At 51.4% G+C, this 26,478-nt stretch overlaps 9 protein-coding genes across 9 annotated transcripts; 3 read left to right on the top strand and 6 right to left on the bottom strand.

Annotated features, from left to right (window-relative positions):
- The first annotated feature begins 988 nt into the window (after positions 1–988).
- Positions 989–1,813, top strand: BJY04DRAFT_199369 (uncharacterized protein). Its single transcript, XM_073712761.1, has one exon. It carries the CDS (start codon positions 1,214–1,216, stop codon positions 1,439–1,441), a length of 228 nt encoding a protein of 75 aa, XP_073566683.1. The 5' UTR covers positions 989–1,213; the 3' UTR covers positions 1,442–1,813.
- A 5,584-nt stretch (positions 1,814–7,397) lies between these two features.
- BJY04DRAFT_231329 (uncharacterized protein) lies at positions 7,398–9,109 on the bottom strand (the record flags this gene model as incomplete). Its single annotated transcript, XM_073719501.1, has 5 exons — positions 7,398–7,596; positions 7,638–7,813; positions 7,868–8,535; positions 8,583–8,858; positions 9,070–9,109. The coding sequence occupies 5 exons, from the start codon at positions 9,107–9,109 to the stop codon at positions 7,398–7,400; spliced, it is 1,359 nt and encodes a 452-aa protein (XP_073566682.1).
- Positions 9,110–10,477: 1,368 nt separating this feature from the next.
- BJY04DRAFT_210370 (major facilitator superfamily domain-containing protein) lies at positions 10,478–12,109 on the top strand (the record flags this gene model as incomplete). The annotated part of the gene is made up of 3 exons (XM_073714245.1): positions 10,478–10,705; positions 10,774–10,877; positions 10,951–12,109. The coding sequence occupies 3 exons, from the start codon at positions 10,478–10,480 to the stop codon at positions 12,107–12,109; spliced, it is 1,491 nt and encodes a 496-aa protein (XP_073566681.1).
- Positions 12,110–12,265: 156 nt separating this feature from the next.
- BJY04DRAFT_199366 (SMP-30/gluconolactonase/LRE family protein) lies at positions 12,266–13,351 on the bottom strand. The gene is made up of 2 exons (XM_073712760.1): positions 12,802–13,351; positions 12,266–12,745 (listed from the first exon to the last, which is right to left on the bottom strand). The coding sequence occupies exons 1-2, from the start codon at positions 13,203–13,205 to the stop codon at positions 12,439–12,441; spliced, it is 711 nt and encodes a 236-aa protein (XP_073566680.1). The 5' UTR covers positions 13,206–13,351; the 3' UTR covers positions 12,266–12,438.
- A 755-nt stretch (positions 13,352–14,106) lies between these two features.
- Positions 14,107–15,265, bottom strand: BJY04DRAFT_210368 (uncharacterized protein; the record flags this gene model as incomplete). Its single annotated transcript, XM_073714243.1, has 6 exons — positions 14,107–14,285; positions 14,333–14,496; positions 14,545–14,694; positions 14,748–14,794; positions 14,868–15,130; positions 15,190–15,265. 6 exons carry the CDS (start codon positions 15,263–15,265, stop codon positions 14,107–14,109), a joined length of 879 nt encoding a protein of 292 aa, XP_073566679.1.
- Positions 15,266–19,543: 4,278 nt separating this feature from the next.
- Positions 19,544–21,822, bottom strand: BJY04DRAFT_210367 (sugar porter family MFS transporter; the record flags this gene model as incomplete). Its single annotated transcript, XM_073714242.1, has 5 exons — positions 19,544–19,593; positions 20,123–20,769; positions 20,815–21,306; positions 21,356–21,666; positions 21,724–21,822. 5 exons carry the CDS (start codon positions 21,820–21,822, stop codon positions 19,544–19,546), a joined length of 1,599 nt encoding a protein of 532 aa, XP_073566678.1.
- Positions 21,823–22,049: 227 nt separating this feature from the next.
- BJY04DRAFT_138946 (SDR family NAD(P)-dependent oxidoreductase) lies at positions 22,050–23,164 on the top strand. Its single transcript, XM_073708645.1, has 2 exons — positions 22,050–22,698; positions 22,746–23,164. The coding sequence occupies exons 1-2, from the start codon at positions 22,281–22,283 to the stop codon at positions 23,144–23,146; spliced, it is 819 nt and encodes a 272-aa protein (XP_073566677.1). The 5' UTR covers positions 22,050–22,280; the 3' UTR covers positions 23,147–23,164.
- Positions 23,165–23,181: 17 nt separating this feature from the next.
- Positions 23,182–24,846, bottom strand: BJY04DRAFT_231320 (sugar phosphate isomerase/epimerase family protein; the record flags this gene model as incomplete). The annotated part of the gene is made up of 1 exon (XM_073719500.1): positions 23,182–24,846. Exon 1 carries the CDS (start codon positions 24,172–24,174, stop codon positions 23,182–23,184), a length of 993 nt encoding a protein of 330 aa, XP_073566676.1. The 5' UTR covers positions 24,175–24,846.
- Positions 24,026–26,007, bottom strand: BJY04DRAFT_231318 (major facilitator superfamily domain-containing protein; the record flags this gene model as incomplete). Its single annotated transcript, XM_073719499.1, has 2 exons — positions 24,026–25,346; positions 25,394–26,007. The coding sequence occupies 2 exons, from the start codon at positions 26,005–26,007 to the stop codon at positions 24,458–24,460; spliced, it is 1,503 nt and encodes a 500-aa protein (XP_073566675.1). The 3' UTR covers positions 24,026–24,457.
- Positions 26,008–26,478: the final 471 nt, after the last annotated feature.

Below are 26,478 nucleotides of genomic sequence, written 5' to 3'. Positions count from 1 at the left end.
CTTGAAGGATTCTGGCGCGGTGCAATAGAGCTTGTGATCTCGAATGTAGTTGAGAAGGAGTTTTAGTGGCCTGACCCGCTTCCTCCTGTCAGAGTCGAGCCATTCTTCATAGTGGTAGCCGGGCAAGTCAAGGTCGAACCGGTCCTCAGCATGGAGGCACATGGTCTTCCAGGCACCGATGACATAGAGCCCCGCTCGTGCTCGGGAGGTTGCGACGCAGAGGCGGTGCGTGTGAGCCACAAAATTGAGGGCGTTTCTCTTGGTGGCTATGAGATCTAAGATTACCACGCCGTTTTCATCGCCCTGGTAGGAATCAACGGTGCGGATCTTGATGCCTTGGAGTAGCATGTTGTCGATGCGCTGGAGCAGAGATGTGTAGAGCTGTAGTTGACCCCGGTATGGGGTCAACACAGTGATTACGTCTGCCGGAATTCTCCCCCTCGTGGTGAGATCCACCAGCAATGCAAAGACGGTGCTGGCGTTGCGGGGGTTCGTAACGGAGACACCGCGGGCATCGCTGCATTGCTCGCTACCTTCGACGTCGATAAACAGCAGAGGGCGGTCTTTCTTGTCAAAGGTCTCAGGCATGCTGTTGTAATCGACGATTTGGCGGTTCAGGAGAACGATTTCTGCTGGTAGGCCTTCCGCCGCACGGAGTTTGGAGTTGTACCATATTTTGCTGATAGGCGCAGAGAGCTCCTCGGGCATCCTATATTGTACACAGAGCGTGGCAGCCTCATGGCCGATCTTTTTGAGCCTCGTATAGAGGGATTCATTGACCTCATCTTTGAACCTGTTCTGTTCGGCAGGACAGAAGGATAGCGGCTTCAACTGATGTTCGTCCCCGATAAGAATTGTCGCGCGCTGGTGCATATGGGCTAGCACGGGCCACAGCTCAGACTCTTTGACGCGGACCGCTTCATCAACAGCAACGATAGTCGGATGAGCATTTCGGTAGATGCATGGGTCGGTTGCAATGGATGTTGTGCCGACGATGACATCGGCGATCTGGAGGATCTTGTCATGTGCCTTGCGTAAGCACTCTTGGAATTCCATCATCTCATCGTCGTCAAAAACATCCCCGTTGCGCCAGTTAAGCCAATATTGGTGCAAGTCTTCAAAAAAGGCATTGGGATTTGCCCAGGTGGAAGGGTAAACGCCCATCCCCTCCAGTATTCTATAGGCAACACTGAGCTTTAGAAGCTTAAGCCGCATGTCATTCACTCCTGCAGGTCGAGTCATGGCAGTTGCATGCGCTCGGCTAATCTCGTCGGTGGTGCATTCTAACTCTGCAAGGAGGTCGCCATCAAGTGTGCCTCCAACGGCAGGACCACTAGGAGCACTGGATAGAGGTTTACCACGAGATCCAAGCGGGATAATAAATGGCCTACCCATCACCGATCGTGGCCTTGCTGATGTGGAAAGGACATGCCCAGGGTGAGTGTTCCGAGCATAGACCCGAACTACAATGATATTATCGTGAGACCATTTGCGCTGTACAAACTCGTCCATGGTCACTGCGAGGTTGTCGGCAATAGAGTTGGTCGGTCCCAGGTGCATTACCTGATGGCGACGTTCTGGATCGAGGATGCGTGACTGAATGAATGGCACCGCGATATTCTTCGTGAGTGATGTCTTCCCGGTTCCGGGGGGTCCATGAATAAGCCCAAGACCTCCCTTGCACTGTTCGAGTGATATAATAGCTGCGTATTGCTCTGCATTAAGCCCCAGGCTTTGCAACAGCTCACGGTATCCGTCGATTCCATCATATATGTTGATACTAGGAAGCGAATCTAGGCTGTTTCCAAGCAACAGTCTCTCAATCTCCGGACGATGATGTCTGATTTCGCTCAGAGCAAACATGGAGGCGTTGAAGAAAGCAGGTGAGTTGTGCACCAACAAACGGACCCTTCTTCCAGGAGCATCCTTGATTGCCTGTGTAGCGTCGCCAAGTCTAGGCAGGGTGCCAACCTCAACAGGCATTAGCGGGGGATCAAGTGGGATGAAAGCTTTCGTGTTGTGGTTGTACGGCTGCGTGAGGATCAGAGTCGTGTATCCTGGTGGTGTAATTGAATTGGATGGGATGACCTTAGCAACCCAAGCCGTAGCCAAGCCTGTCTTAGCATTGGTAAGACTAAAGTTGATCCCGAGAACATCACCAGGTTGTGGCTGATAGCTGGCAATGGAGTTCCCATGGTCGTCAACTTCCTTTCCTGATACCAAGATATAGCCCCTGTAACGGCCACTGGCATGAGTGACGGGTGCGACAACCAGATTCAGTGTTTTCCTCTCCAGTTTCTGAATAAGGTTTACCTTGTACTGCTCCTCCTTTCTGATAGCATAGGCGTGCTTGATCTGATACTCAGTGAAGTCCGTATACGATCCCTTGTGAGTAGCTGTTGACTCAGGGAAGTTGTTGTAATCCAGCATATTTCCATCCCCAACCATCTTGAACTTGGAGGGGAAAGACCAAATCTTATCTGGTGGGCTCTGAAGGTCATCTACAAATCGTGCTGCCATCTCCTCGAAATCTGAACGGACACGACACGGAGTGCCCAGCACGTATAAGTTGATCTTCCCAGTCTCTTTCAAGTATTGTCGAATTTCCGTGATATCCACAGTGTTGCCGAGATACTGGTGATTGAGAAAAAGGTTCTCATCGTGGTATCTGGTATCCGAACAAGGCTTTAGCGTTATCTCTACCTGGAGAACGCGTCCCTCTTCCAGACTTGTTTTCCATAATGCACTGTTGGAAAAGAGCAACCCGTCCACAAGCATCCTATCTCCAGTTTCATCCAGTTCCGTGGCTCGGGAGACTACTTGCTTGACTTCGATGCCTTGTACGGTGAAACAGTTGAGGTACAGTTTGGCGTAGTCCCGATATAGCCGGGTTTCAGGGTCGATACCTCCCAGCGAAAATCTATCGATATATTAGCATTAGATCATACTCAAGACAGTTTGTGACTTACTTGAGCTCTATGAACGAGTAGAAGCCCTGTTCAAAGTAGCAGCGGACGTTCAGGAGGATCTTGGTGGCATTGTCTTGTGTGTCTCTCCAGTCTATAAGAGCTTTCCTGATGCTGCCATCTGTTTTTTCCATCACACACATTATAGCCGGAAACTGAATTCGTGAGTCCTCCACCGGCTTGTCATCTTTGTTCATCCTTGATCTGGTATGTGGCGGCGTGTTTGGATCGAATGGCGCTTGATGGTTTGCACTATATAAGATCAGTACTTCTTCTCTCCACTATAAACGTCTAATAAGGTTGGAAACTAACCTGATGGTGGGCAAAGCAGCGAGGAAGATGGGAGAAGAGACGGTGGAGCTGGGTGGAGTACGTTACAGTGAGGGAGGAAAGACACGATGAGAACAACTGGGAGGGACACAGAGGCTGAGTGCGGAACGGGGCAACGGGGTCGAACGACAAGGGAAAGGAAGGTTAGAAGAGATGTAAGAGAGAGAGAGAGAGAGGTTGGAAAGGTTCAAGATGGGGTTAGCCCATCAGGAGGACGAAACACCGAGAAGAGAAGAGACAGACGGAAGAGAGGAGAAGAGACTCTAAGGTCAAAAGGGAGAAAGGCCGCAAGGTGGTTTACGGCGAAGGCATATTTGAGAGAGAGGAGAGAGAAGAAGAAGGCAAGGAGATTAGCCCTGGAGGAAAGATGACATTTATATTCAGCGGAGGGGGTCTGGAAAGACGCTTAGGTTAAGCGAAGCGAGATCAGGTGAATGCCAGTTTCAGAAGGCAAGAGAGAACAGGTTTTAATGTGCTCTTGTCTCAGTCTGCGTCAAAAGATAGAGGAGGTGCGAGAGAATTGGTGGCTGCCGAGTTGTGTTGTCGCGGATTGTCAAGGTCGCTCATTCAGGAAAGACGCCCCGGGGGGGAAAGAGCCTGCCTTGGCGGGAAATGCCTGCTCAGCCGGCAGAGCGAGGTTGACCTTGATCTCCAGGCCATTTGGTCTTGAGCTATTATCTGGATTTGACTCAAGGTTTCTGCTACAGCGAACGCCAATATGCTGGCATGGATCCAAACGGCTGAGCTCAACACCAGAACCAAATGGAGACAGCGTGATCGCTCTGACTCCAGCATATACGTTGCGCAGTCGTAAGTATCAACCCTCTTCAAAGCTGCTTCCTCACTCACGTTGGCTCCCTAGGCGCGAAGAGGAGATCGTTCGCAAGCACGGAATCATCACCACGTCCGTAAACTCTTACGATGATCCCACTCTCAGCTCAACCCGCCAGAATACGCAGCAGATCTAGAGATACCACGGGGTAAACACCACATCTCACACATAAGCCGGATCCGGGGCCCAACAGGAGGTCCCAACTTGGAAGAAAGGATCCGTTCTGGCAGTTGATATCGCTACAACTTACTCGATGTAGGCATTTTGCAAGTATACAGTCGTTCAATACTATGATCCCTGCTAATTCGAGGTTGGATGACAGCTCTAGCCTCATCGACTCATGATTGCCTTCCGTTTCAGCCCTGATCGCTCGAGAAATATGTCGTGCAACCGGTCCATCGAAGATTATACCCCTCGCCAATCTGCCGCTATAACAATGCTTGACGTTGTCATGCGCGGATCCTACCGTTATTCGTTTCTACGATCCCACGAAGGTCTATGGTTCGAGTCTATGAATTCTGGGAGGAGGTGACAAGTGCCGAACGGCAGGGGAAATATAAATCGTTGGAGAATGAATATGACGCGATACGGACTGCGCGCTTTGAATGCATACCTGGTTCAGATCCGGGGGATGCTTGTCTCAAAGGAACTCCTTTCCTTTCGTGATCAAGAGGAGCTTGGAGCTATGGAATCCGAGATTGAAAAGACCTTGTAAGCTACTAGGTTGTTTGTCTCTATGACCAGTCACCAGAAGGGTTTCAGACACAGTTCACCCTCACTTGACGTGAGAGAAGTAGGCTTCTTGTTATATAAAACTACGTCTTTGACGATCAGGAAAGACCAGGAGGACGGAGCGTTGTATATTGGGTTTGCCCGACAGAGTAGCCAAAGACAGTAAAAAACAGCGAGCTGAGTCAGGCTCGAGCACTCTTCCCGGACGTTTCACAGGAGGAGCATCAGAAGTCTTGCATCGCGAGGACGACACCTACAGATATACAAGACAACATCCGTCCTTATAAACTTTGACCGAAGCTCAGGGGAAATCCCGGGTTCTGGAGCCAGTCCTAGTGTCACAACCAATCGTCTAATCTCCCATTTGTTGTGATCGAAGTTTGCGAACTCGCCAGGGTAAGCGCGGCTCCAATGCTTCCGATACGATGCAACTGTCTGCTTAGAATCAGCTGTCGCAAATATGTGTGGAGTGGATGGTGAGCGTTCCGAGACTTTGAGGACGCGAACTTGTCCCTCGTGGAGGACAAGGGTCGCTGGTCTGGGCGTTGATCTGATCTGAGGCTGGAACCTTGGAAGGATTGTAAATATTCCCCTTTTGGTCTTTTCTTTGTCTCTTTGTCTCCACCCCTGAGCGACGTGATGGCACAATCCAACCTGTTCCAACAAGGTCATTGGCAGTCAAAGAATCAAGGCAGCAAGAGAATACATGGCTCAATTATCGATGGTCCCCATTATTGGACAGAATGTGCGAGGCGGACGATCAATCCTACCTCGTTGGACTGTCACGATGTGACAGGCGGTCCCAGTTCCAGGCCAGCAATCTTGCTATAAGCCTTGGACGTGCCTGCGTGTTTCCCGGTTCTTCCGGATCTAATGTCTCCTCGTGCGCTTGCTGTCGTGGGAAACACATGGTCTCTCCAGGTTGTGAACGAAACTCTTTCTACCGACGATGACTATGTTTCCCATACAGAATAAGGCTCAAAGGACGATCATAGGCGTGTCGAGCGCCTTCATCGTGCTTCCTTGCGTTGCAGTGGCCTTGAGGCTGTATGGGAGACGCTTGAAAGGGACGAAGCTGGACAAGAGCGACTACTTGATAATAGCGGCAGCGGTAAGAACTACCTCCTCTCCTTTCTCTATCATCCCCTGACAAATTCAAAGGTCAGCTCGGTTGCATATTCCGCCGTCGCAATTTACAGTACGACGCCCTCACCCTCAAGCAAGAACGACTGAGTCTGACGGATAAAGTGGTTGTGTGTGGTGGTGCTGGCCTTCGATCAAAAGATATCATAACCGACAATGGGACTGATGATGCATTGAGCGACTTCCTGTAGGTCAGAATGCCCACCGAGTAGCAAGGAAGTTCAAGGCTATCAACGCTGACGGGTGTTCATAGGGTCTCCTCATCGCTCAGATTCTCGCTGCACTCGGTAGCGCCAGCGTTAATCTTTCAATTCTCTCCTTCTACTGCCGGCTATTCGTTTTCCCATACTTCATATATACCGCTAGAGCAACGGCGGCTTTCATCATCATGTGGTTGATGACTGCTATCGTTACGCCGTTTGTTATTTGCCAGCCATTCTCGCTCCTCTTTGTGTGGCGCCAGCCACGGTCTGAAGAATACTGCGGCGACCAGATCCTCTACCAGTTCATACTGGCAGGATTTGGCCTCTTAACCGACACGGTGGTGCTTGCGATGCCAATGCCGTACCTTTTTAGTCTGGGGTTGCCGATGTCTCAGAAGCTTCCATTGATAACGGTGTTTGGCCTAGGAACCTTGTAAGTCCTCTGAACAGCTGAAATTGCAATGAACGGCTAACTCTTTTAACATCTGCGCTGCCACGGTAATGCGCATTGTTTCCATCTCTGCCTTGGACGAGGTAGAAGGCGTCACATCTAACATCAAAGACCTTATGATATGGACGGCCATTGAGCCTGCACTCGGCACTGCAGTCGCGTGCGTGCCTTTCTGGAAACCCATTTTTCCTTTCTCGAGATCGGCTGCGGGGACCAGCGCACGGTCACACGGGTCAAGCATTCTTCGCCGGTTCAATAGAAAGAGCTTCACACGCTCAATTGATCCATATCCGTTGCAGACATTCATCACCGCGACAAGGGAGGAGGAAGGGCCGTCGAGGTTAGATCTGTCGCAAGGCCGAGGGCAGGGGTCGAGCCGGGAGGGGCTCATCACTTCTGGAGGGCCGGAGGGAAGGAGCGACGGGATGAGTATATTAGTCGAAACAGAGTTTGAGATCAAATAGACAGCGTATTGAAATAATTGTATCGTATTGCTATGCTAGTCTAGAATCTATATCAGAGTTCTTTCAGCAAGTTTGGCTTATCTTAGAGAGATGTCGTAAATCAGTGAAAATCGTTACTCGTACAAAAGAGGACAAGGGCCGTCCGTGGACATAGGCGATGGTAGATAGGGGAGTTCAAGGTTTCCAATGATCACGAGGCAGAACTCTCCAATGGTCGTCCTAGTATTGTCGGCCAAGCGCCGATTTAGAAGCGCAATGTCAGAATTAAAAGTTTGTTCAGCGGACAGACACAATCGTGCGTCCACCATCCCAAGTAACCCGGCTACGAACTTTCAGCCTGAAGGTGACGTGCTTCGTATCGATAGGTATGCCCCAGTGGTCGAGAAGCCGTGCCGACGGAGTGAACACAATAGCCTCGCCAGTCCGAAGGCTTGATATCTGGTACAATCCCTCCGGTATTCCATGTTGATTGGTGCTGTTTGTTTTCTCGATGGGTATGAGCGGATGGCGCTGTACCATTCCGGGCTCGAAAAGAGCTGGATGATCACGATAGAGCACAGGTCAATCAGCTTTGGGGAGATGGTCGGCTCTTGTGTGGATATAATCGTTCGAACCCCTAGATGGCGCTGCTGACGAATAATCGTGAGGAAGGTCTCGGTAAGTTCTTTTGCGGCCGATGTATCTGTCATGTACTTCGAAAGAGGTTAGTGTGCGGTCTGAATGAGGGAGAAACAGGGGGGAAATACCTTATGTGCTTCATCTGCCACGATCAGTTTCCCTCTAGACGGGTGGGAATAGAGGAATAGGTCGATCGCAATGCGGAACAGAACGCAAGCAGTACTCTGGTCAACGAATGGGCAGGACAAGTCCAGAATAGTAACACCAGCGTCGACGAAATAATCAGCGTTGGCTTTGCCGGTCAAATCAAGGTAAGAGTCTAGAAGATCTAGCCTCTGATAGAGAAAGGGGGTTTGTGCGCGGTCCAGTCTGAGCTTTTCAAGGCGACGCCGGAAGTCCTTGTAGTCGAAATGTCCTCCGCTCTCGGTGGCCATCTCACGCAGAATCCGAATCACTTGTGCCGTGTACAGCGGCATCGAGTCACTCTGGCTCATCGACATCAGTGACAGCATCATGGAAATGTTGAGGTCACGCGGCCTAATTTTAAACGGAACGACTTTCACGTTTGGTATGTTCCCGTAGCACTTGGCCAGGGTGTGGATGTTTGTGGGAGAAACAAGAACACGCACGAGTGGCGGTTTCAGCTTAGAGGCGTACTTCGGGAGCAGAGAGGCTAAGAAGGCAGCTTCGCTCGGTTGGGAGTTCACGTTGGAGGAGTATTCATTATAATGTAAAACGAGGGTTGAACCGGGACGCCGTACATTTCTGAGCTGGGCCATGGCCATCGACGAGTTTTCTGGGGAGGTGTTAGTGAGAAAGTGAGATATAGTCGGCGATTCTTACCAATCATCACCGCGGCCGTATGCGATTTGCCTGAGCCCTGGAGACCGCAAATAAAAGCTGAGAAGGGCGTATTCGTGTTCAGGTGCACGCGAGTGTCCGCACTCGTCGCTGTCACGGGCTGCGATCTAAGTTTTCCCAGTAACGCACACTGAGATAGGCAGCATCCTTTGCTCTCAAGGGCAGCGGAGACCAACACAGCATGGCCCAGTCTAACAGAGTCCGAAGCGCCATCCTTCTCATCATCCTCGTCGCCGGAGACCAGAAATTCCTGCTGTTCTTCAAGAGACGGTAGACGAGGTACAGACTCCACCTTATTCACCCTTTGGACACCCGTAAGATGGTCTTTGAAATCTGGTCGGAGGTTAGCGTTGGCCGACGTCCCAGAGATACAGCAGGGTGCCTACCTTGAAGCAGCGCATTGTTGTTTTCCGGGCGATTCTCCAGTTCTTCAGTTAGCTCGCTCGTGTCCGAGTCATCATCAGAGTACTCTTCTTCAGAATCCCCACTATCAGCGTCTTCTGATTCATCGGGATCGGACGACGACTGGCTGGCTGACGCTTCTGAGTACTGCTCCGCAGGCTGTGCCGCGAGTTTACCCTCTTGCTCCTTTGCCCGTCAAGGTGGTCGGCGTATCTGATGCGAATCTGTTAATGGATGGTCGCCGGTCACCGGAATTGGTACTCACCCCATAATGATGTCCCGAATGTAATCGGCTAGCTTGGGTTTCTGTGCCGTGTACTTAGTCTGGATGGCGGCGCGGTTGATAGGCCTGTTATGTTTGTGTAAATTAAGGAGCTCGGCACGTATAGCGAGGCGAAGCTGGGGGTCAGCACCCTTATTCTTTTTCGCCATGCTACACCAGCGCGCTTGTATGTCGGAGAGTAGAAGGGTGTGGTTTGTGTTGTTGATTTTCATCACCAGGAGAGGGACAAGGAAAAAAATAGCTGACTCAGCATTTGCACAAGATGCAAAACTTCCACATTAAGACATTTCGTGCATAACGCGCCCATAGACAACCACCTCGCGATACACCTGTGACATTGTTCGTCGAGCTTTCACTCGGTTAGAAGCTATATGCTGGATAGAAGTGACCCTTTAATAGCCCTTCATTGCTTTAGGTACCTGGTTTAGCTGGATCGAAAATGCGCTGTGAACAAAATATATAGTGCCTGGAGGCCAAACAGTGAAAGCAACTGGTAGGCTTGGTTCTAAAGGACTTTGACGCTTAAAGCCCACAATGATCATATGATGTTCCAAGAAAGTCAGTCCAACCAAGCATCGTTCATCACTCTTCTTCTTGAGTGCCAATGCAGCCGATACAAATGGTGACGTTGAAAGGATTGCCAAGAAGACGGAGATTTAGCACCGGACTTGTGCTTGTCCGGACGACTTGGTGTCTTCTGAAAGAGCGAGATGCGATACGAGGATTGTGGAGCAAGGGTGTTGGCATTTGTCAGGTGCAGGGTCCAAACGTCTCCAACTGACAGCTCGGAGATTTGTACCCCGGATCCATAGGTCCCCCACGGGGTTGATCACCCCGTTTCCCACACATAACGAGTCTCTCAACGAGGCCAGATCAACACATCTGGGGGAATGGCGGGTTGATGTCCGAATGGCCGGTCATTTCCATTGGTCTGTGCAAGCTGTGGGTTAAGATGTTGAGCGCCGGCTTGGTAAATCCTTGCCTCTCGAACGCCAACCCTGGGCGCCGAGACTGGAGTATAAAGCTCGTCCCCATTACCCTTCTGTATTCAAAATTGCACAGATCATTCTCACGTTTTCTCTGGTTTCTCAAAATCTCTACCCTGCACGAGACCTTTCACTTGCACTTCTCCGCGAAATATCGTCCATTGCAGCCTCTTGCAGGCTGAGTCGACGTCAGTCATCCACTAAAGATGGCGTCCAAAAAGGAGGTCCATGACCAGAACAATGGTGTCTTAAACGAGAAGCGTGACCAGACTTTTCTCGAAGATGCTCGCTCCTCCAAGTTTGGTGACGAGAAAGCGTTAAAGGGTGACTACTCTGGAGCTGTCGACAAAACCGATCCGGAAGAGATCGGCCTGGTCAAAAAGCTTGATCTGAGGATAATGCCTATAGTCTGGATGATGTACTTCCTAAACTATGTGGGTTATACATATTATTCTTGTTTTCGCTTTGTGGTGTTGCGCTGTGCTGACCCAACTTTATATAGGTTGATCGAAACGCTATCGCCAGCGCTCGATTGAACGGACTGGAGGAAGATTTGGGATTAGTGGGCTCACAATACAACACTTGTATCTCAATCCTCTTCGTTGGGTAAGGGTCCTTTTGCCATCCAGCCCCGTGAAATGACAAGTCAAGGGTTCTAACACATGACTGCTTTGTATAGCTACCTAATTATGCAAATCCCTTCGAACCTCCTAATGTCGAGCGGAAAAGTCCGACCGTCTATCTACATGAGTATCTGCATGGCTTGTTGGGCTGTCGTATCTGCCTGTACTGCCCTTACCAAAAGCTACGGTGGACTGGTGGCTGTGCGATTCTTCCTGGGTATTGCCGAGGCTCCATTCTATCCCGGAGCACTCTATCTACTTTCATGTTTCTACACTCGCAAAGAGATCGCCCTCCGCATCTCCATTCTATATTCTGGCAACATCGTCGCTACAGCCATGAGCGGTCTTATTGCTTTAAGTGTGTTCGAGACGATCGACGGCGCCCATGGTCTGAAGGGATGGCAGTGGCTCTTCATTATTGAGGGTGTGGTGACTTTTGCCATTGCGATCCTTGGTCTCATAATGCTGCCCGACCACCCGCTTACAACACGCTGGCTTACTTCAGAAGAACGAGAGCTCGCTCATCAACGTATCCTTGCGGATACTGTTGGTAGCGAAGAGTCCAAGGGAGTTCTCGCCGGCTTCAAGGAAGCATTGCGCGACCCACGCCTCTACCTCCTCGCCTTCATGCAGAACATGCATCTCAGCGCGTGCAGCTTCAACAACTTCTTTCCTACCGTCATCGGGACCCTGGGCTTCAACCAAACTATTACCCTTGCGCTGACCTGTCCACCATACCTGGTCTCTGGCGTCGTCGGCATGATAGTCGGCAGGACAAGTGGGAAATTGAATGAACGCTGCTGGCACATCACAGTACCCATGGGCGTCGCCGTCGCAGCATTTATCGTCTCGTGCGCGACCCTGAACACGGGAGCACGATATTTCTGCTGCTTCCTCTTCACGAGCGGCGCGTACGCCGTCAACTCGGTTATTTTGGGGTGGGTCAGTGCAACGCTCGGCCAGACAACCGAGAAGAAATCAGCCTCGCTGGCTGTCGTCAATGTTGTAGCGAACGCGAGTTACGTTTACACCGCTTATCTCTATCCAGACTCCGATGAGCCCAGGTACTTGACTGCAATGTCGAGTAATGCGGCCTTTGGCGTGGCGACTATTATTTCGGCGTGGGCTTTGAGATTCTGGCTTCAGAACACGAACAAGAAGATTCAGCGGGGTGCTTTGCCTGGTGCGGAGGATGGGGTGTTCTATGCTTATTAGAGAGAGACTATCAGAAAGGCTGTCAAGCCCTAGACTAGATTGGTCACGAAGAATGGCCATAACGGGACAACGGAACGATTTCATCTAGAGATCGGAAGGATAACAATATTGATGCAATGGAAATATGTTTAATCTTCTCTTCATTATAGAGATGATACTATATACATCTGACCGTATTTAATGTGCGTCTGTACAGCCGTCTATATACATTGAAGCCTGCTGCCACACATTGACTCTCGCTAGGGGCAAACCTATTCGCCATGAGGCCTCCACGCTACCACGTCCATCTCTCCCATCTAAACTTCTCTCCAACCCCGTCTCTGCCACGCTCAAAACTCCAAAATCGTCCCCTCCACACTCCGATCAAGCGAAACCTTCCAAGCCCGATACTCGTTCAACGCAAACAGCTCCCCAGGCCGGCCAAACGCCAGATTCGCGGACGTGCTATTGAAGAAAATCTTGCCGAGTAACACACCAGCAGGAGACCAAACGTGCACGCCATCTCCGCAGCCACTGTAGACGTTTCCTGCTGTATCCACCTTGACGCCATCGGGAATTCCGGTATCGGCGAAGGCAAAGACGCGTCGGTTGACGAGGAAGGGCGCGGAGGAGTAGGTTGCGATGTCGTATGCGTAACTAAAGAAGATTAGCATATGTTTGGGTACACGATACGGACAAGAAGGGGAAAATACATTGTCGCCGGCCGGGTACTCCCATAACTCGCATCCGTATCCGACACATAGAGAATACTCTCGTCAGGCGAGAACGCAATCCCATTCGGCTGGCCGATCCCATCAGCCACGACCCTGACATCGCCCGTCGCCGGATCAAACCGGTAGACCTGCGTCGGGAGTTCTGGCTCCGGCGTGAAATCTTGCTCGTATCCGTACGTCGGATCAGTAAACCAGATACTCCCATCGGAATGGATATCGAGATCATTGAGGCTGTTGAATCTCCGGCCCTTGAAGTTATCGAGGAGCACCTTTGTCTCGTATGGCGCTGTGATGTTCATCCAGATCAGTGCGGATTTCCGCTCCATTGTTCCCTGCGCGCAGAAGAGAATGCCGTTGTGGTAGTTTATGGCCCCGTTTGCCATTGGGATGATGTCCGTAGGGATGACCTCGCGGGTGTACTTTCCTGTGTGGTTCGACTTGAAGAGTCGGGAGACTTCGATGGGGGCGCCGCCGGTGGGTGTTTGGAAGTTTCCTACTACCCATAGATCGCCGGTAGAAGGTATGTAGACGGGGGCTTCATGGGCGAAAGGGTATGTGGTGTTTTCAAAGAGCAGCTCGATGCGGGAGTGCGAGTCGATGAGTGTGTTGAAGCCGGGCTGCGCGATTTGGAAGCTGGCGTTGGCTGCTCCTAGTGCGCTTGCGGCCGCAGCTAGCGGTGAAATTCCTGCGATGCGTTTAAGCAGCATGGCTAGAGGACTTGGTCTCCTGTGAACACAAGGCGGGGGATTTTTCAGAGAAGGAAATCTGCAGCGGGGGAAAGCTGGGGTTTACCTAGGCTTTATTCTGTGTAACGGATCGCCTCTGGGATCGGCGCCGGAGTGGGGCTGGGGAGCAAGCAGGGGCCAATTACAGCGCCACAACCCCTGATACAGGTTTTTTCTTCAAGGATCTTTCCTCTCCGGGAAGAATACGGGACTTGCATTCGGAGGATGGCCGAGGGTCTGATCTGTGGGTTCAACGTTCCGATGCTGTTGGTTATGAGTACTCCGATACCCTACAGACCTAGAGAGAACTTTTTAGGCATCTACAGTCCCGAGATCATGTAGTTAGTATAGTCGCTACCATTCAGTTTGTCACCCTCTCATTTCCTGTTTCCACGAGGTAATTGTTCCACCTTACCTTATTCTCGCCTCTAGGCGCATGTTGAGAGCTGTATGGCCGACAGTGTAACACTTGTTCGTGTACAGAGACACGTGCCTTCTGCTTCTCAAGCTTCTCAATCAATTCAAGATGAAATAATGAATCACAATATACAGTACATCACTACCACCTTCCAAGGCCAATTTCCCCAGTCAGACACCAGTGCTTATGGTTGAGCTTATTCTGCTCAACCTCATCCACAATAGCCACTGCCATATCCTCGTTGTATATGCCAAGATGTACTCCCTTGTCGTCCAAGGGATAATGGTCAATGGTTATTGAATACCTGCCCGTTCTAACACCTGCGATACGTCAGGACTGCGGCGCGCAGCGGTGCATGCCGACATACCTTTGTCACGAAGCTGCCAAGGAGGCGAGAGAAAGCTCCAAGGCTTGACCGAGACGCCCTCCCACAGGGAGAATGCGACTCGGCAGCCCTCGATCAGACCGCGCCCATCGGTGGATGTCATGAAACCTTTCATCCTCGACAAAAGGAAGCTGGCAAAGGGTTTGCTTGGGATTGACGTCCCTAGTACGAGTTAATCTGTAGAATTGGAGTACGGATGGAGAGCAGTGGAGGCCGTGCAGCCCTTGCTTTCGTTCGTATTCCGAGCCCACTTGAAGGTTCGGCAGAAATAATACAGTGCCGTGTTGCCATGGTCTTTGGATCGACTGGTCATGTAGTCGATATGCATATCCGGCCAGTCATACCTGAACGCGAGTTAACGGCCAAAATCTCACTATGTTTGACGTTCTTGAGTCACCAGTGCTGGTAGGCAAAGTCCTTTTCATCGACCAGTTGAATCCCATCCTTATTGTAAAGTGATCCTGCTCCTCCTTTGACTGGAATCAGCACAAGAAAGGATAAGCCAGAGTATCCTCACCAATGATAATAAGCGGGCCGGTGTGTGTGTGGAGGCCAGCAGAGCCGATTTGATTCTCAGCTGGCCTTCAATGACTGCTTGATAGACTGTCTTGAGGCTGACGATGGGTGGCGCAAAGGCATTCACAATGGCGTCGAAGTTGTCTGAAAATACGCGGACAAGGGCATCATGGTTATAGACATCGACAGCCAGCGACGAGTAGTTTGGGTTCGAATCATGCCATTTTGTTGGGAGGTTTCGGGACAAGCCAACGACAGTATGCCCTAGATCCAACGTCGTCAGCCTCAACATCTAGGCAACGGCAGACGACGCGCGGACCTACCGCGGGAAAGCAGCTCGTCCACGACACACGAGCCACACTGGCCCTTGGGGCCAAGCACTGCAACACGAAGAGGCATTTTGGTCTCGCAAGGAGAGGTGGAGAGACTTGTATGCATGCATTTAAGGTAGACACGGCCGGGGTATAGATCCGGGGAATGCGCACGCTTCCCCGCAATATTGTCCAGTTACCGGGCACCATCAAGATCCCTGGAATACCGGGTTTGCATCGTGCCGATAAAGCGTATTATGCAGAGGTCGTCTGTATAAAAGAAGGTAGGACAGACGGCTCGGGCCATCACCGTGCCTCCGCTATGCATTGGGCATATTGTTCGTCATTGTACTAAAAGAGGCCACGAGGATAAGGTTGAAACAGGTATATTAAATATAGATAAACATGTGACTGTGAACAGCTCGATATGCATCTTAAACAAATGGCAAAAGCAGGTAGCTGCTTCCCTGCCCACTTCCCCCACAGTGAATTCTGTGCCTCCCATTGTTCTCTGTGTGCTGTGGCTCGACAGGCAAGGGAAAAGGGACAACCGACTTGCCAGCCACCGTGAACTGAAGAATGTCATCTTCCTACATGCTGGGTCAGTGGATCTAGATCCTACGAGGCGGAGACTCTCTTACCTCCCAAAACATCCCGTACGGACGAATTGGAATATCCAACGCCCTGGTCTCGCCGTTGGCAAACGGGCTTTTCGTTTCGTGTGTGTAAATCGGTTGCGACTCAGTTACCCAGCGCGTCCGTCTACAGACCGTGCAGAAGATCATTGAGTCACTGGATTCTTCTTCCTCCTTTCAGACGAATGTGGCGATTGGCAAGTGCCTTCAAGGTATTCAAGGTGAGCTTGGGAAGTGGAACGATTTCTACCGAAAATACGGCGATCCAGCTAGCGAACCTGAGAGGCTTTCGTTTTACAAGAAGGTCCAGTTCCAGCTAGGCGACTCGGATCGTATCCGCAAGTCCCTTGAGAATATCACAGTTCTCATCGACTCCCTAGAGTACGTTATCAAAAGTTCACAGCTGAAAGTACATACGAAGAAATTGAAGTCGGGAGGCAAAGTTCCGGAGTCAAGTCAATCTTCTACTCAATCAATATCACCCTTGCTGGGGGACGTGGACGATAAAAACAAATCTCCCGACAATATATTCCAGTCACTAGTTTCATCCTGCGAGCGGAATATGCGCGTACTTTCAGCGGCCTCTAAGGAGTTGACAAATGTCTTCTTGTCGTATAGACTTTGGGCGGATAATGTCAGATCTGGGAATGTCTTTTCGATATTATCCGTGATGCCGGCGGAAATCAATGACTCGAGGGGTCCGAATATCTTCAAGATGCAGTACGAGATCTTGGCGCAACTGGGATGGATAGCAGGTAGTATATCCCGGTTATGGTTTTACCGAGCTTCTCCCCACGGATCTACCCAGACTTTGCTGACCTGCTGTCAAAAAAGCATTTGCACAAGAAAACCTTACATTCGACATCGATGAAAGCGAGAAGCAGGAAGCCCACCACGAGCTCATGAATCTACTCACCAGAGCAGCTGAAGTGGGTGTTCAGGTTAAGTTTTTCGATCTGCCTGATCTGGATATTCCCCTGGGATCGACCGACCATCTTCGTGGATATCTCACAGAGGATTTAAGGATTCTTGTTCATACCCTGCTGCAGTCACTGCCGTCCTTGCTTGCCCAAGCCCGGGTCCACCATGCGCCAGCCACACAGAGAATTCGCATTGCGGTGCCGCATTCTTTGAATATTAATAAACCCAATCCGTCTCAATCGATGACTTGCTAAACATAGCGTTGCAATTGGTCGATAACGTTACCATGGCATTTGATCACGATGAAAGAGGTGATAGTAAAATGGCATCGCAGGAATCTATAGAAGAGACAACCAAAGCGCTATTCAGACAAGAGGTTGCTGCTCTACGTAAGTGGAAGGAGGGCAATGGGCCGAAGATGAAAGGAAAAACGACGTCTCAGAACCAAGCAGTCTGGGAAACTGTGGGTCAGACGATCTTCAGTATCACAGATCTTCTGAGTAAGTTTGCCCTGTTCTTGACATCTCTCTTTACTGATTAGCTGTACTCGCAGCCAATGTATCCCGGAAGACCCAGGAGTCGGGCTCGGCTTCGACTTCCGAGGCTGATAAGCTACTTGATGAGTTTGCTAAGGTGAACGCGCAGCTTGAGCGAAGTGGCGAAACAGGCCAACCTGCAAGCTTGAACGAGAATGTCCAAGACTTTCGGGACTTGGTCCAGTCTCTGGTCAACATGGAAGTGCCGCTTGGTCTTATCGATGCACCACCAATGTACGAAGAGATTTCCAGGAATCAAGTCATTCTTAATGTTCAGGGTAGTCTCATTCAGTAGTCTAATTGTGGGAAGAGCCATGGGGTGTGATAGAACTTGGATCATGTGGTTTGCGCAAAGAAATTCCACCAATCATTTGTATCAAAATGATCCTAGATGTAATCATGAGGGAGATTCTCCAACACATTCCGTAGCCGAACTGTAACATTACGTTCTAGCCATGAAGCGAAGGCTTGTGTCGAACGTAAACCCCTAGGCTCAAAATAAAGGCAGGAACGAACGACTTCGTAATAGTCAAGAGGGAGATGCTTTTGTAGCTCAGTCAAGGCAAACTGCGCGTCTGGAGTGATAGACCACCAGTCCTCTGGTGCAGGAACTGACTTCCATCCCCCGATCTCGCAAAGAAGTAGGCCTAGTTTTCGAACCGCCCTCTGGCTCCACTGGGGCGTTTCAGCGCTCCTGCTGAGGACAGAAGATGATGTGCGTGCGGACTGGAAAGCACCCATGCGGAGCTGAATATAGGGAGAAGTGATACATCGGACCCATGATTCCTCCTTTGGCTTGGGTAGCATATCTGATTCGACATAGTAATATAGAGAACTCGAAGCAAAATCAAGATGGTACTCGAGGAGGGCGAATTGAGTAAAGGACGATGCAACTATAAAGGCCAGTCTTAGTCTGTACCTCATATTTCTGATCTCTCTTGGCTCCGTGATGAGAAATGACTGTTGGAGGGTTTCGGATGGGACATAGGCAGTTCGGTCACGGAAGACTGCGATCGATTCGCCACGCCCCTCGGACTGAGAACTTCCGACAACCTCTGAGATATTGCCGATCGCTGTCCACACTGGATCGAATTCAGCATGAACACCCTCCCCAGCTGGAAAGGTTTGTGCAAAGCTTGTGATAGTTGGCCGTTGTCTTATACTCTTATTTAGGGCTTCGCTTGTCTCTCCCAAAGTGGGGATCTCGAACAATAGTGACAGGACCCGACTACCTGTCGTAGAGCTCCGAGCAGAAGCATTCAAAGGTTCTTTAAGCAAGTGGAAGGCGAAGATTGAGGACATGGGGCGTAAAAAACTGGATGTTGGGAGCTCCTCCTGAGAACGATCTGCTCCTGACATACCCTTTACTGCTAAAATAGACGCAAAGTAGTTGTTGTGGTCGGTAATCTGATTGAGTAGATCTATGAAGCGCTCTCGCGAATCAAGAGACCAGACAATCCTGCGTCTAATGTTGCTTTCTTGTTGTTTTTGCTTCGCATGCTCATCGAACTCTGAACGATCTCTTGTCGAGCTCGGAAACGATTCCTCAATCAACCTTGAAGCGATGGTAGATTCAACATGCTCACGCCTTCGCTTAAACATACTAGAAATTCTCTTCGCATTGAAACGAGAAGCTTTTGACGACGCCACAGATTGCGGTATAGACAAGGTGCGGTCGTCAGTAGAATCTTGTGCGTCATTGCTGGACTCCAGAGCTTGACTCGGAGTATCAGCAGCTGACTGTACCTCTGGCACAATTCTATTCTCTGGTTCATTGTATTTTTCCGTGAGCTCTTTGCATTCTTCAAATGCCTTCACCTCGGAAATCAATCGCTGCCGCAAAGCATCTCGAAGAAATGTTTGGGTTTCGTTTAGTGGATTGACCGTTAGAGTATCCACCTTGAGGTCTAGAATCCAGACCAACCTGGCGACCTCTGACTTATATCTCACAGACAACGATTGGTAGTGTTTGCCAAAGTGTTAGCCAGTTTGTATTTGCCATACATCCAACTGGCCCCTCGCAAAGCCGGATCGACTAGCGCAATCATACCGAGTGTACCGGAGATAGGTTCAAACGCCATATTTGGAACCAAGGACCAAGAAGTAGATTATGAATGATATTGTGCAGATGAAAGAGGCCCTTGCACTTGTGTGAAGATGAGGCTCATCTACCCCTCAGTTTTATCACATGATCCATAGCAACAAGGCTTCAGCCTTGCATTGCTTTCAGGACCAGCACACCACATCGGGCAGTGACTCGAACTCACCTCCTGCCTACACCTTTTCAAACATCCCCTTCTCGCTCTGCTCATCGACAACCATTTCTCTTTGCTGCACATTTCCATCAAAAAGGCATCCACGGCAGAGAAACAAATAATCGCGATGAGCTCGAGTGGCAGAGCGACCCCAGCTGTGTTTGTCATCTGCAGATAGCACCAGCTAACCTTCCTACTGACAGTCCTAGAGACAACCTCTGGAAACAAGCCGCCGCCTCCTTAAGCAGCGAAGACCAAGCGAACCTCGATTTTCAACGCCCAAATAAACTCGAAATCCTGTCTGATCTCCTAGCCCTTACCGAGAAAGAGATAACACGATGCGAACAAGGGCGGATATCGTTCAAGAGAACAACCGGGGAGAAGGTTTTTGTGAGGGATCTTTTTGCAAAGATGAAAATTTATGTGCTATGGCTTGAATGGCGTAAGCAATGCCTCAGAATGTGTCATAAGAACCCGTCCTATTGCTTCATAATAGGACTACACGCCAATAGCACAGGAACTAGTCTCCCTTTACCACTACACTAGACCTCCTCTGCATGCGTATGCTCGCCATCTACACGGCCCTTCTTCACCGCACCAGCACGCCTCGCCTCTATACACTCATCATAATTCCGCCTCGCCCTCTCCGCAAAGACACTAACCCCAGCCCCAAACAACAAATCCATCTCCTCGAGGACAACCCCCTTCGTCTCCGGCACAAACAGCCACGCAAAAACCAGCGCAACAACCGTACAAGCCGCAAAGAAATAAAACGTCCCATACGTCACCGTCTCAACCATATGCGGGAGCGAATAAACAATCATAAACTGCGCCAGCCACTGCATACACACAGCGGCCATCATCCCGATCGTACGAACCCGCGTGGGGAGGACTTCCGACGCAAAGATCCAGGGAATTCCATTCCATGAGAATCCGTAGAAAATCGCATAGATGTACACCATTGCCACAGCAGTTCTGGCGCCCGCGTCGCTGGGCGGGATCGCGTGGAAGGAGTTGCTGAGCTGCGAGTAGATGGCAAGGTAGAACATGGCGAGGGCGGCGCCGACGGCGCCGACGAGGAGGGGCGGGCGGCGGCCGAAGCGGTCGACAATCCAGATCATGAAGACTAGCGTTGTGATCATCTTGACGAGGCCGTAGACGCCTGTTGCGAGGAGTTGCACGGAGGTGCCGGTGAAGCCGATCGAGCGGAAGATGGTGGGGGAGTAGTAGTTTATGGCGTTGATTCTGGACGGTATTAGCAGGAGATATTTGCAGAGTAGGGATACATACCCGGTGAGGTTCTGCAGCAGCATGAGCAGGACCGAGATGATGATTCTGTTACGGACGCCTGGTGCAGCGCATTCGCGGAGGATCTGCGTGAAGCTTCGGTCGCCGCCGGTACTCTCTAGCTCGTGGTTGACGGCCGCTTGGATATCCGCCAGCTCATTGACGACGTACGCGTGCTCCAGAGGTAGGTTTCGAACCCAGGCTAGGCTTCTATGCGCCTGCTCCATCCTGTTCTTGCTTGCGAGCCATCGGGGACTTTCAATCATCCACGGCATAGAGAGGATGAGAAGGCCGGCTGGAATGAGCTGCACGGCGACAGGGACGCGCCACTGCATGGCGTCTGATCCGGATATATTTCTCTCGACTCCGTAGCTTACCCAGAAGCCGAAGACGAGGGCGGTTTGCAGCATGATTTCGAAGATGCCGACCAGACGGCCACGGATCAGGGCTGGGGAGCACTCGGCGATATAGATTGGAATCAGGGTCGAGGATGCTCTGAAGACTGTTAGAGACAATTATTAGTGGAAGAGAATGGCATAGGTACCCCACTCCCAAGCCGGTCAATACACGACCAAGATACATCAGCGACATCAGCCCGATCAGCTGCACGATGGCACCAACACTAAAGACGACCCCGGACCCGATGATCGTGAGCTTGCGCCCGTACCTTTCGGCAAAGAAGAATCCGATGAGGGCACCGAAGAAGGCACCGGCTTGAAAGCAGGACACGACATTAGATGAGATATCAGCAGCCTCGCTGTCGGTGGCATCTTCGAGCCCAAAGGTTGACTTGAACGCCGGAAGTGCCAGCGTGCCGCCAATAAAAGCAGAGTCGTAGCCATACATGGCGGAGGCCTGTTATTCCGATTAGCTGTGCCACTTGTGACAGATGGTGAATTGTCGGTGACACACCCACGTGGCTGAAATGACCAGCAGATAGATTCTGAAGCCATAGATCTGAGGCGGTCCCTCACGGGGCATCCGTGCCGACATTGAAAAAGGGATCTTCATCCTGGTCTTCAGCAGGGTGATAAAGAGCCCTGGTGCTTTCAAAGGCATTCTCGGTTAGACCCCTCAAAGTATTTATACGCAACTCACCCACTTATCCCACTCCCAGCACGGGATTCTTGAAAGTCGACCCCATGGGGACGCCGGTAACCAGTCCGAAACTACCCCAACTCCACGAGCTTCCCCAGGATTCACACTTGACCATTCCGGATCAATTACTCCAACAAGCCAACCATATATAGTCCATCCTACGCCGATCCTTATACCTAAGCAACCCGCATTCCAGCCGTTTAACCGCAAAGACGACCCAATACCGGAGTCCGGACATCATCCTCCGGATCCCACCTTTTCTCTCTCAAGCGGATAATCGAAACCCTGGGATAAAGATACCCCGTAATAGAGGGGTTCGAGAAAAGACAATCCTCCTTGCACCTATAGACCGAGGGCACTCGACCACAACCATGTCTGAAGCTCAAACTCTGCTCTCGCCACTTCCTCAGAAGCCCATCCCAAACCGGCTGAAAGGCCTCGTGGTCCTGATCACTGGCGCGGCAGGAAATATAGGCTTTGAGACGGCAAAGAGATCTCTCCTTGAAGGTGCTCGCGTCGTGCTGGTGGATCTCAATGCCGAGGGGTTGGCTAGCTCAGCGGAAGCGCTGCAGGAGTTGGGACAGTCAGATGAAAAGGATGCCATTCTGACAGTCCAAGCGGACGTGACAGCCGACAAAGACGTGCAGCATTCTGTCACAACTACAATAGAAACCTTCGGCCGATTGGATGTCGCGTTCCTCTGCGCCGGCATCTCCTACTCGTCCACGAGTATCCTCGACACTGACGTCGAGCAGTACGATAAAGTGATGCACGTCAACTGTCGCTCTGGTAAACCATACATTCTGCCATACCAGTTTAGGTACTAACATATGCAGCCTTCCTGGGAGTTAAATACTGCGGCCGCGCAATGAAAGAAGCCGGACACGGCGGGAGCATCATTCTCGCTTCCTCGATCGCCGGTCTACGAGCCACACCTGGATTATCCGCGTACTCGACCTCGAAGTTTGCCCTGCGCGGGTTATGCCTGACAGCCGCGGCGGAACTGGGCCAGTACAATATCCGAGTCAACACCGTGCATCCCTGCGGCGTCAATACGCCGATGTTCCTTGCTTCGTGGTCTGAGGAGAAGATGAAGAGCATGCTCGCGACTGTTCCGCTGGGTCGATGGGCAGAGGTCGCAGATGTAGCGGCTGTAGCGACCTTTCTAGCTAGTCCGGACGCGCAGTTCCTGACGGGGGGTGCATATAAAATTGACGGGGGGATTGTCATGTATTAACCTGACTCACACCTCAATAGAAGAATACTCCACTACTAGTCGCTACTCTGTAAAGCAGTAACCAACCTCCGCCACGACTGCATCCCCCTCGCCGCATTCTCCATCGGCCGTCGGGCCTCCTCTCTCATCCTCCAGTCAAACACCTCCATCGAGACAACACCACCCCACTGCTTCTCCTTCATCCAAACCCTCGCAATCTCAACAACAGGAAAATAAGCCCCATACTCCCTTTCCAGCGGAAAAACACGCATATTCCTCGACCACGTCAGCCCCGGCGCAAACCCCTCCTGATAGAACCGATGCCCCGCAGCCAACGGAGGCTCAAACCTCTCCGCATCCGAAAGCTGCACGTAGAAAACCTTCTCCATAGGACACCTCTCAACAAACCGATCCAGCGACGCCCTTAATGCTCTCTCACCACCCTGCCGGATCCCACTGTCGACCGTATTATCCCCCCACACCCGCGCCGCAACGTGGAATGTATCCAGGCACAACCCGAAATTACCCCTGTTGACGTCCTGAACTACCTTGAGGGACTCCTCCCAGGTATTCACGTAGCTTCCCCACGCGACAGCCTCGTAAGCAATACTCACGGAAGAAGAAGCGGCGAGGTCACTGAGCTGCTGCAATTCATCAACCAGAACAGCCCAATCCCCAACGCTATTCTCCGTGTCGAATTGGGACGGAACCTGGAGATATTTCGCTCCGAGGACCTTCGCAATCTCGATCCATTGTTTAGCTGATTCGAGTCGTGAGGAGATGGGTGAATTGTGGCCCTCGAAATTTTTGAAAGGGTTCAGAGCCAGGACGGTGATGTTGAGGGAGTGGCAGAGGTGGGCGATTGTGCGGGCTGCGTTGGTGGCATCCACTGGTGGGGTTTGGGTGAGGCCGTAGTCGAGTAGTTCTTGGTAGACGATTTCGATGGAGGTGAAGCCAGTGGATGCTGCTGCGGTGAGTTTCTCCGGGAGGGTGTGCGACGGGTGTAGGCCTAGCGAGGAGGTGGTGATTGCGAGGGGATTGGCGAGCATCTTGCAGTTGTGATTGTTAGAGAGAAAAATGGAGACACTGGATGATACTGGAGTAATCGGTCTGGGGATTGGGGTCAATAGGGTAAATGGGTGACTCCAAGTCCTAGCATTTGATCAGCAGAGCGTTTACCCCGTGGAGTACCCGGTGGAGCCGGTGGGCATTGGCCACGGTCTTGATCTCATGTCCACGTCGAACATGAACAATCAGATCTTATATACATATTAGTTTCAATATATTACATACTGTAATAACCAACGTTGTCACCTTCCAGACACTACCCAGCTAGTCCGCACCATGCTTCTCATTCATCTCCGCACTATACCGAGCAAACCTACTCCTCTCCCGAAGCTGTTTCCCAAACCGCAGGAACACAAACGGAGTGAAGCAGAACGCCGTCGCTATAGCCGCAATGATACTGGTCGCTACATTCGACCCGAGGCCGGAATACATCGGGTAGGCGAACAGCGGCATGCAGGCTGAGGCGATGCCACGCAGGAAGGCAACGACGGCCATACCGGAGGAGGCGTAGATTGTGTATGCGTCCGCGATATAGCCGCTCAACGTGTATGAGAACTCGGTCGCCGCGAAGCCGATTGGGAACAGGCCGAACATGGATGCGATCCAGTGCACGTGGACCCGTGGCGGGACAGTCCAGCCGAATATCCACAGACCGATCGCGAGCGCTGGAGCGGCGATAGCGAACCCTCCGATTTTGTCCTCTGGTTCGGGTGATTCGCCTGCCTCTTCTCTCTTCTTTAACCGGTGGTAATCCCACAAGCGGGTGAGGCCGCTTGCGAAGATTCCGGGCAGGATGGCGATGAACGGCAGCGCGGTGGCTCTGGAGCTAAATCCAAATCCGCTGTACACGACGGTGAATGACTCGGTGAAGAGGTACATCATGCCCCAAACGGATGCGCTCAGGCTCGCAACGAGCATGATGATAGGTTCGGTGACGCCGAGTTTTGCCGGCCGGATGAGAATGACTTGGATCAATTCTCGTGCACTTCCGATGTGATCGGGATTGGGGATTTCCATGTCGAGTTCTCCCACCTTGGACTGCAGGTCTTGAAAGCGTCGTGCTAATAGCGTTGTTGATCTACTCTCGCGTATCGGAATCATCAGGACGAACACTACAGCGCATGTAATCGCAGCAATGTGGTACACCCAGCGCCTAGAACACCATCAGTAACACTTCATAAGAGGAAGGGAAGTACGTACCAGCCGATGGCATCGACGATATAAGACCCATATATCGGCCCCGCGGAGATACCGAGAATGGTACAACAGTTCCAGAGCCACAACATCCAGAGTCGTGGGCGAGCGGTGTACTGATCCTCGATGCTCCCTGCCAAGACGATCGCAGGCACAGATGCGGCCCATCCTGAAATGAATCGCCCGATGAACACCCCGGCGGGTGAAGAAACGACGCCAACTAGGATACAACCAATGACGAACGCGGCGGCAGAAACAAGGTACGACATACGTCGGCCCAGAGCTTCGGAAAACGGAGGCATCACCAAGCCGCCTAGAGCCTGACCCATTCCGTACATAAATTGAAAGCCTGTTAGGCAGACCACTCGACTCAAGCCATACTCGGTCATGGCCTCTTCAGCTGCCGATGGTCCGGTGGAACTGATCACGGTGGTGAAGAACTCCAAGAAGAAACAGATTGTTCCATCATAGATCTTGCGCTGCATCGACCAATTCCGTGGAAAGTCTTGATGTTCGGTATCCCACTCCATAGTCTTGGAGTTCGTCTTGCGCAAGCCCCGACGGGCAGCTTCGTGGTGGACGGAATCATGGTGTTCGTCGGAGTTGCGATTGCTATCCATGGTGGATGAGGTGGCAGAGGTGGCCGCGTAAAGCAGGGTCTCCCTCCGCTGTTATAGCGCTGGCAGTTCGGCCAAGGAGTTCAGGCCTTGGCCGTGATGCCAGTGGCCGGAGGATAAAGCATCGCTTGTGATGCCCAAGTCGCGCGGCTCGCACTGGTGCGTCCGATGACAGCATCGTGAAGAAAGTAGACGATCAGTAAGGAGTCGCGAACTGCCACTCCGCCAGCTAGATAATTAACCGCGCCGTTGTCACGGATTAAACAATGGCATTGTGTCTACCGATTCAGGGGCTCCAAGACCGGTATGGCATACAGCAACCAGTTTTCTTCGTGCAGGAAGACCATGGCTGCAAGAATTCCCCGGACAAGCAAAGGGAATCGGACAGTTCGTGAGAGAGTGGGTCCCGCAGATCCATCGTCAAGCAGGTCCTGTTCTCTGGAGATCGTGTCATCATCCTGACGGGTGTTCGTG

The sequence above is a fragment of the Aspergillus karnatakaensis genome (assembly GCF_047715665.1).
Source record: "Aspergillus karnatakaensis strain CBS 102800 unplaced genomic scaffold BJY04scaffold_62, whole genome shotgun sequence".
In the NCBI taxonomy this organism is placed as follows: Eukaryota; Fungi; Ascomycota; class Eurotiomycetes; order Eurotiales; family Aspergillaceae; genus Aspergillus; species Aspergillus karnatakaensis.
The sequence above is the reverse complement of the archived record's forward strand: the minus strand, read 5'-3'. Positions and strand labels throughout refer to the sequence as shown.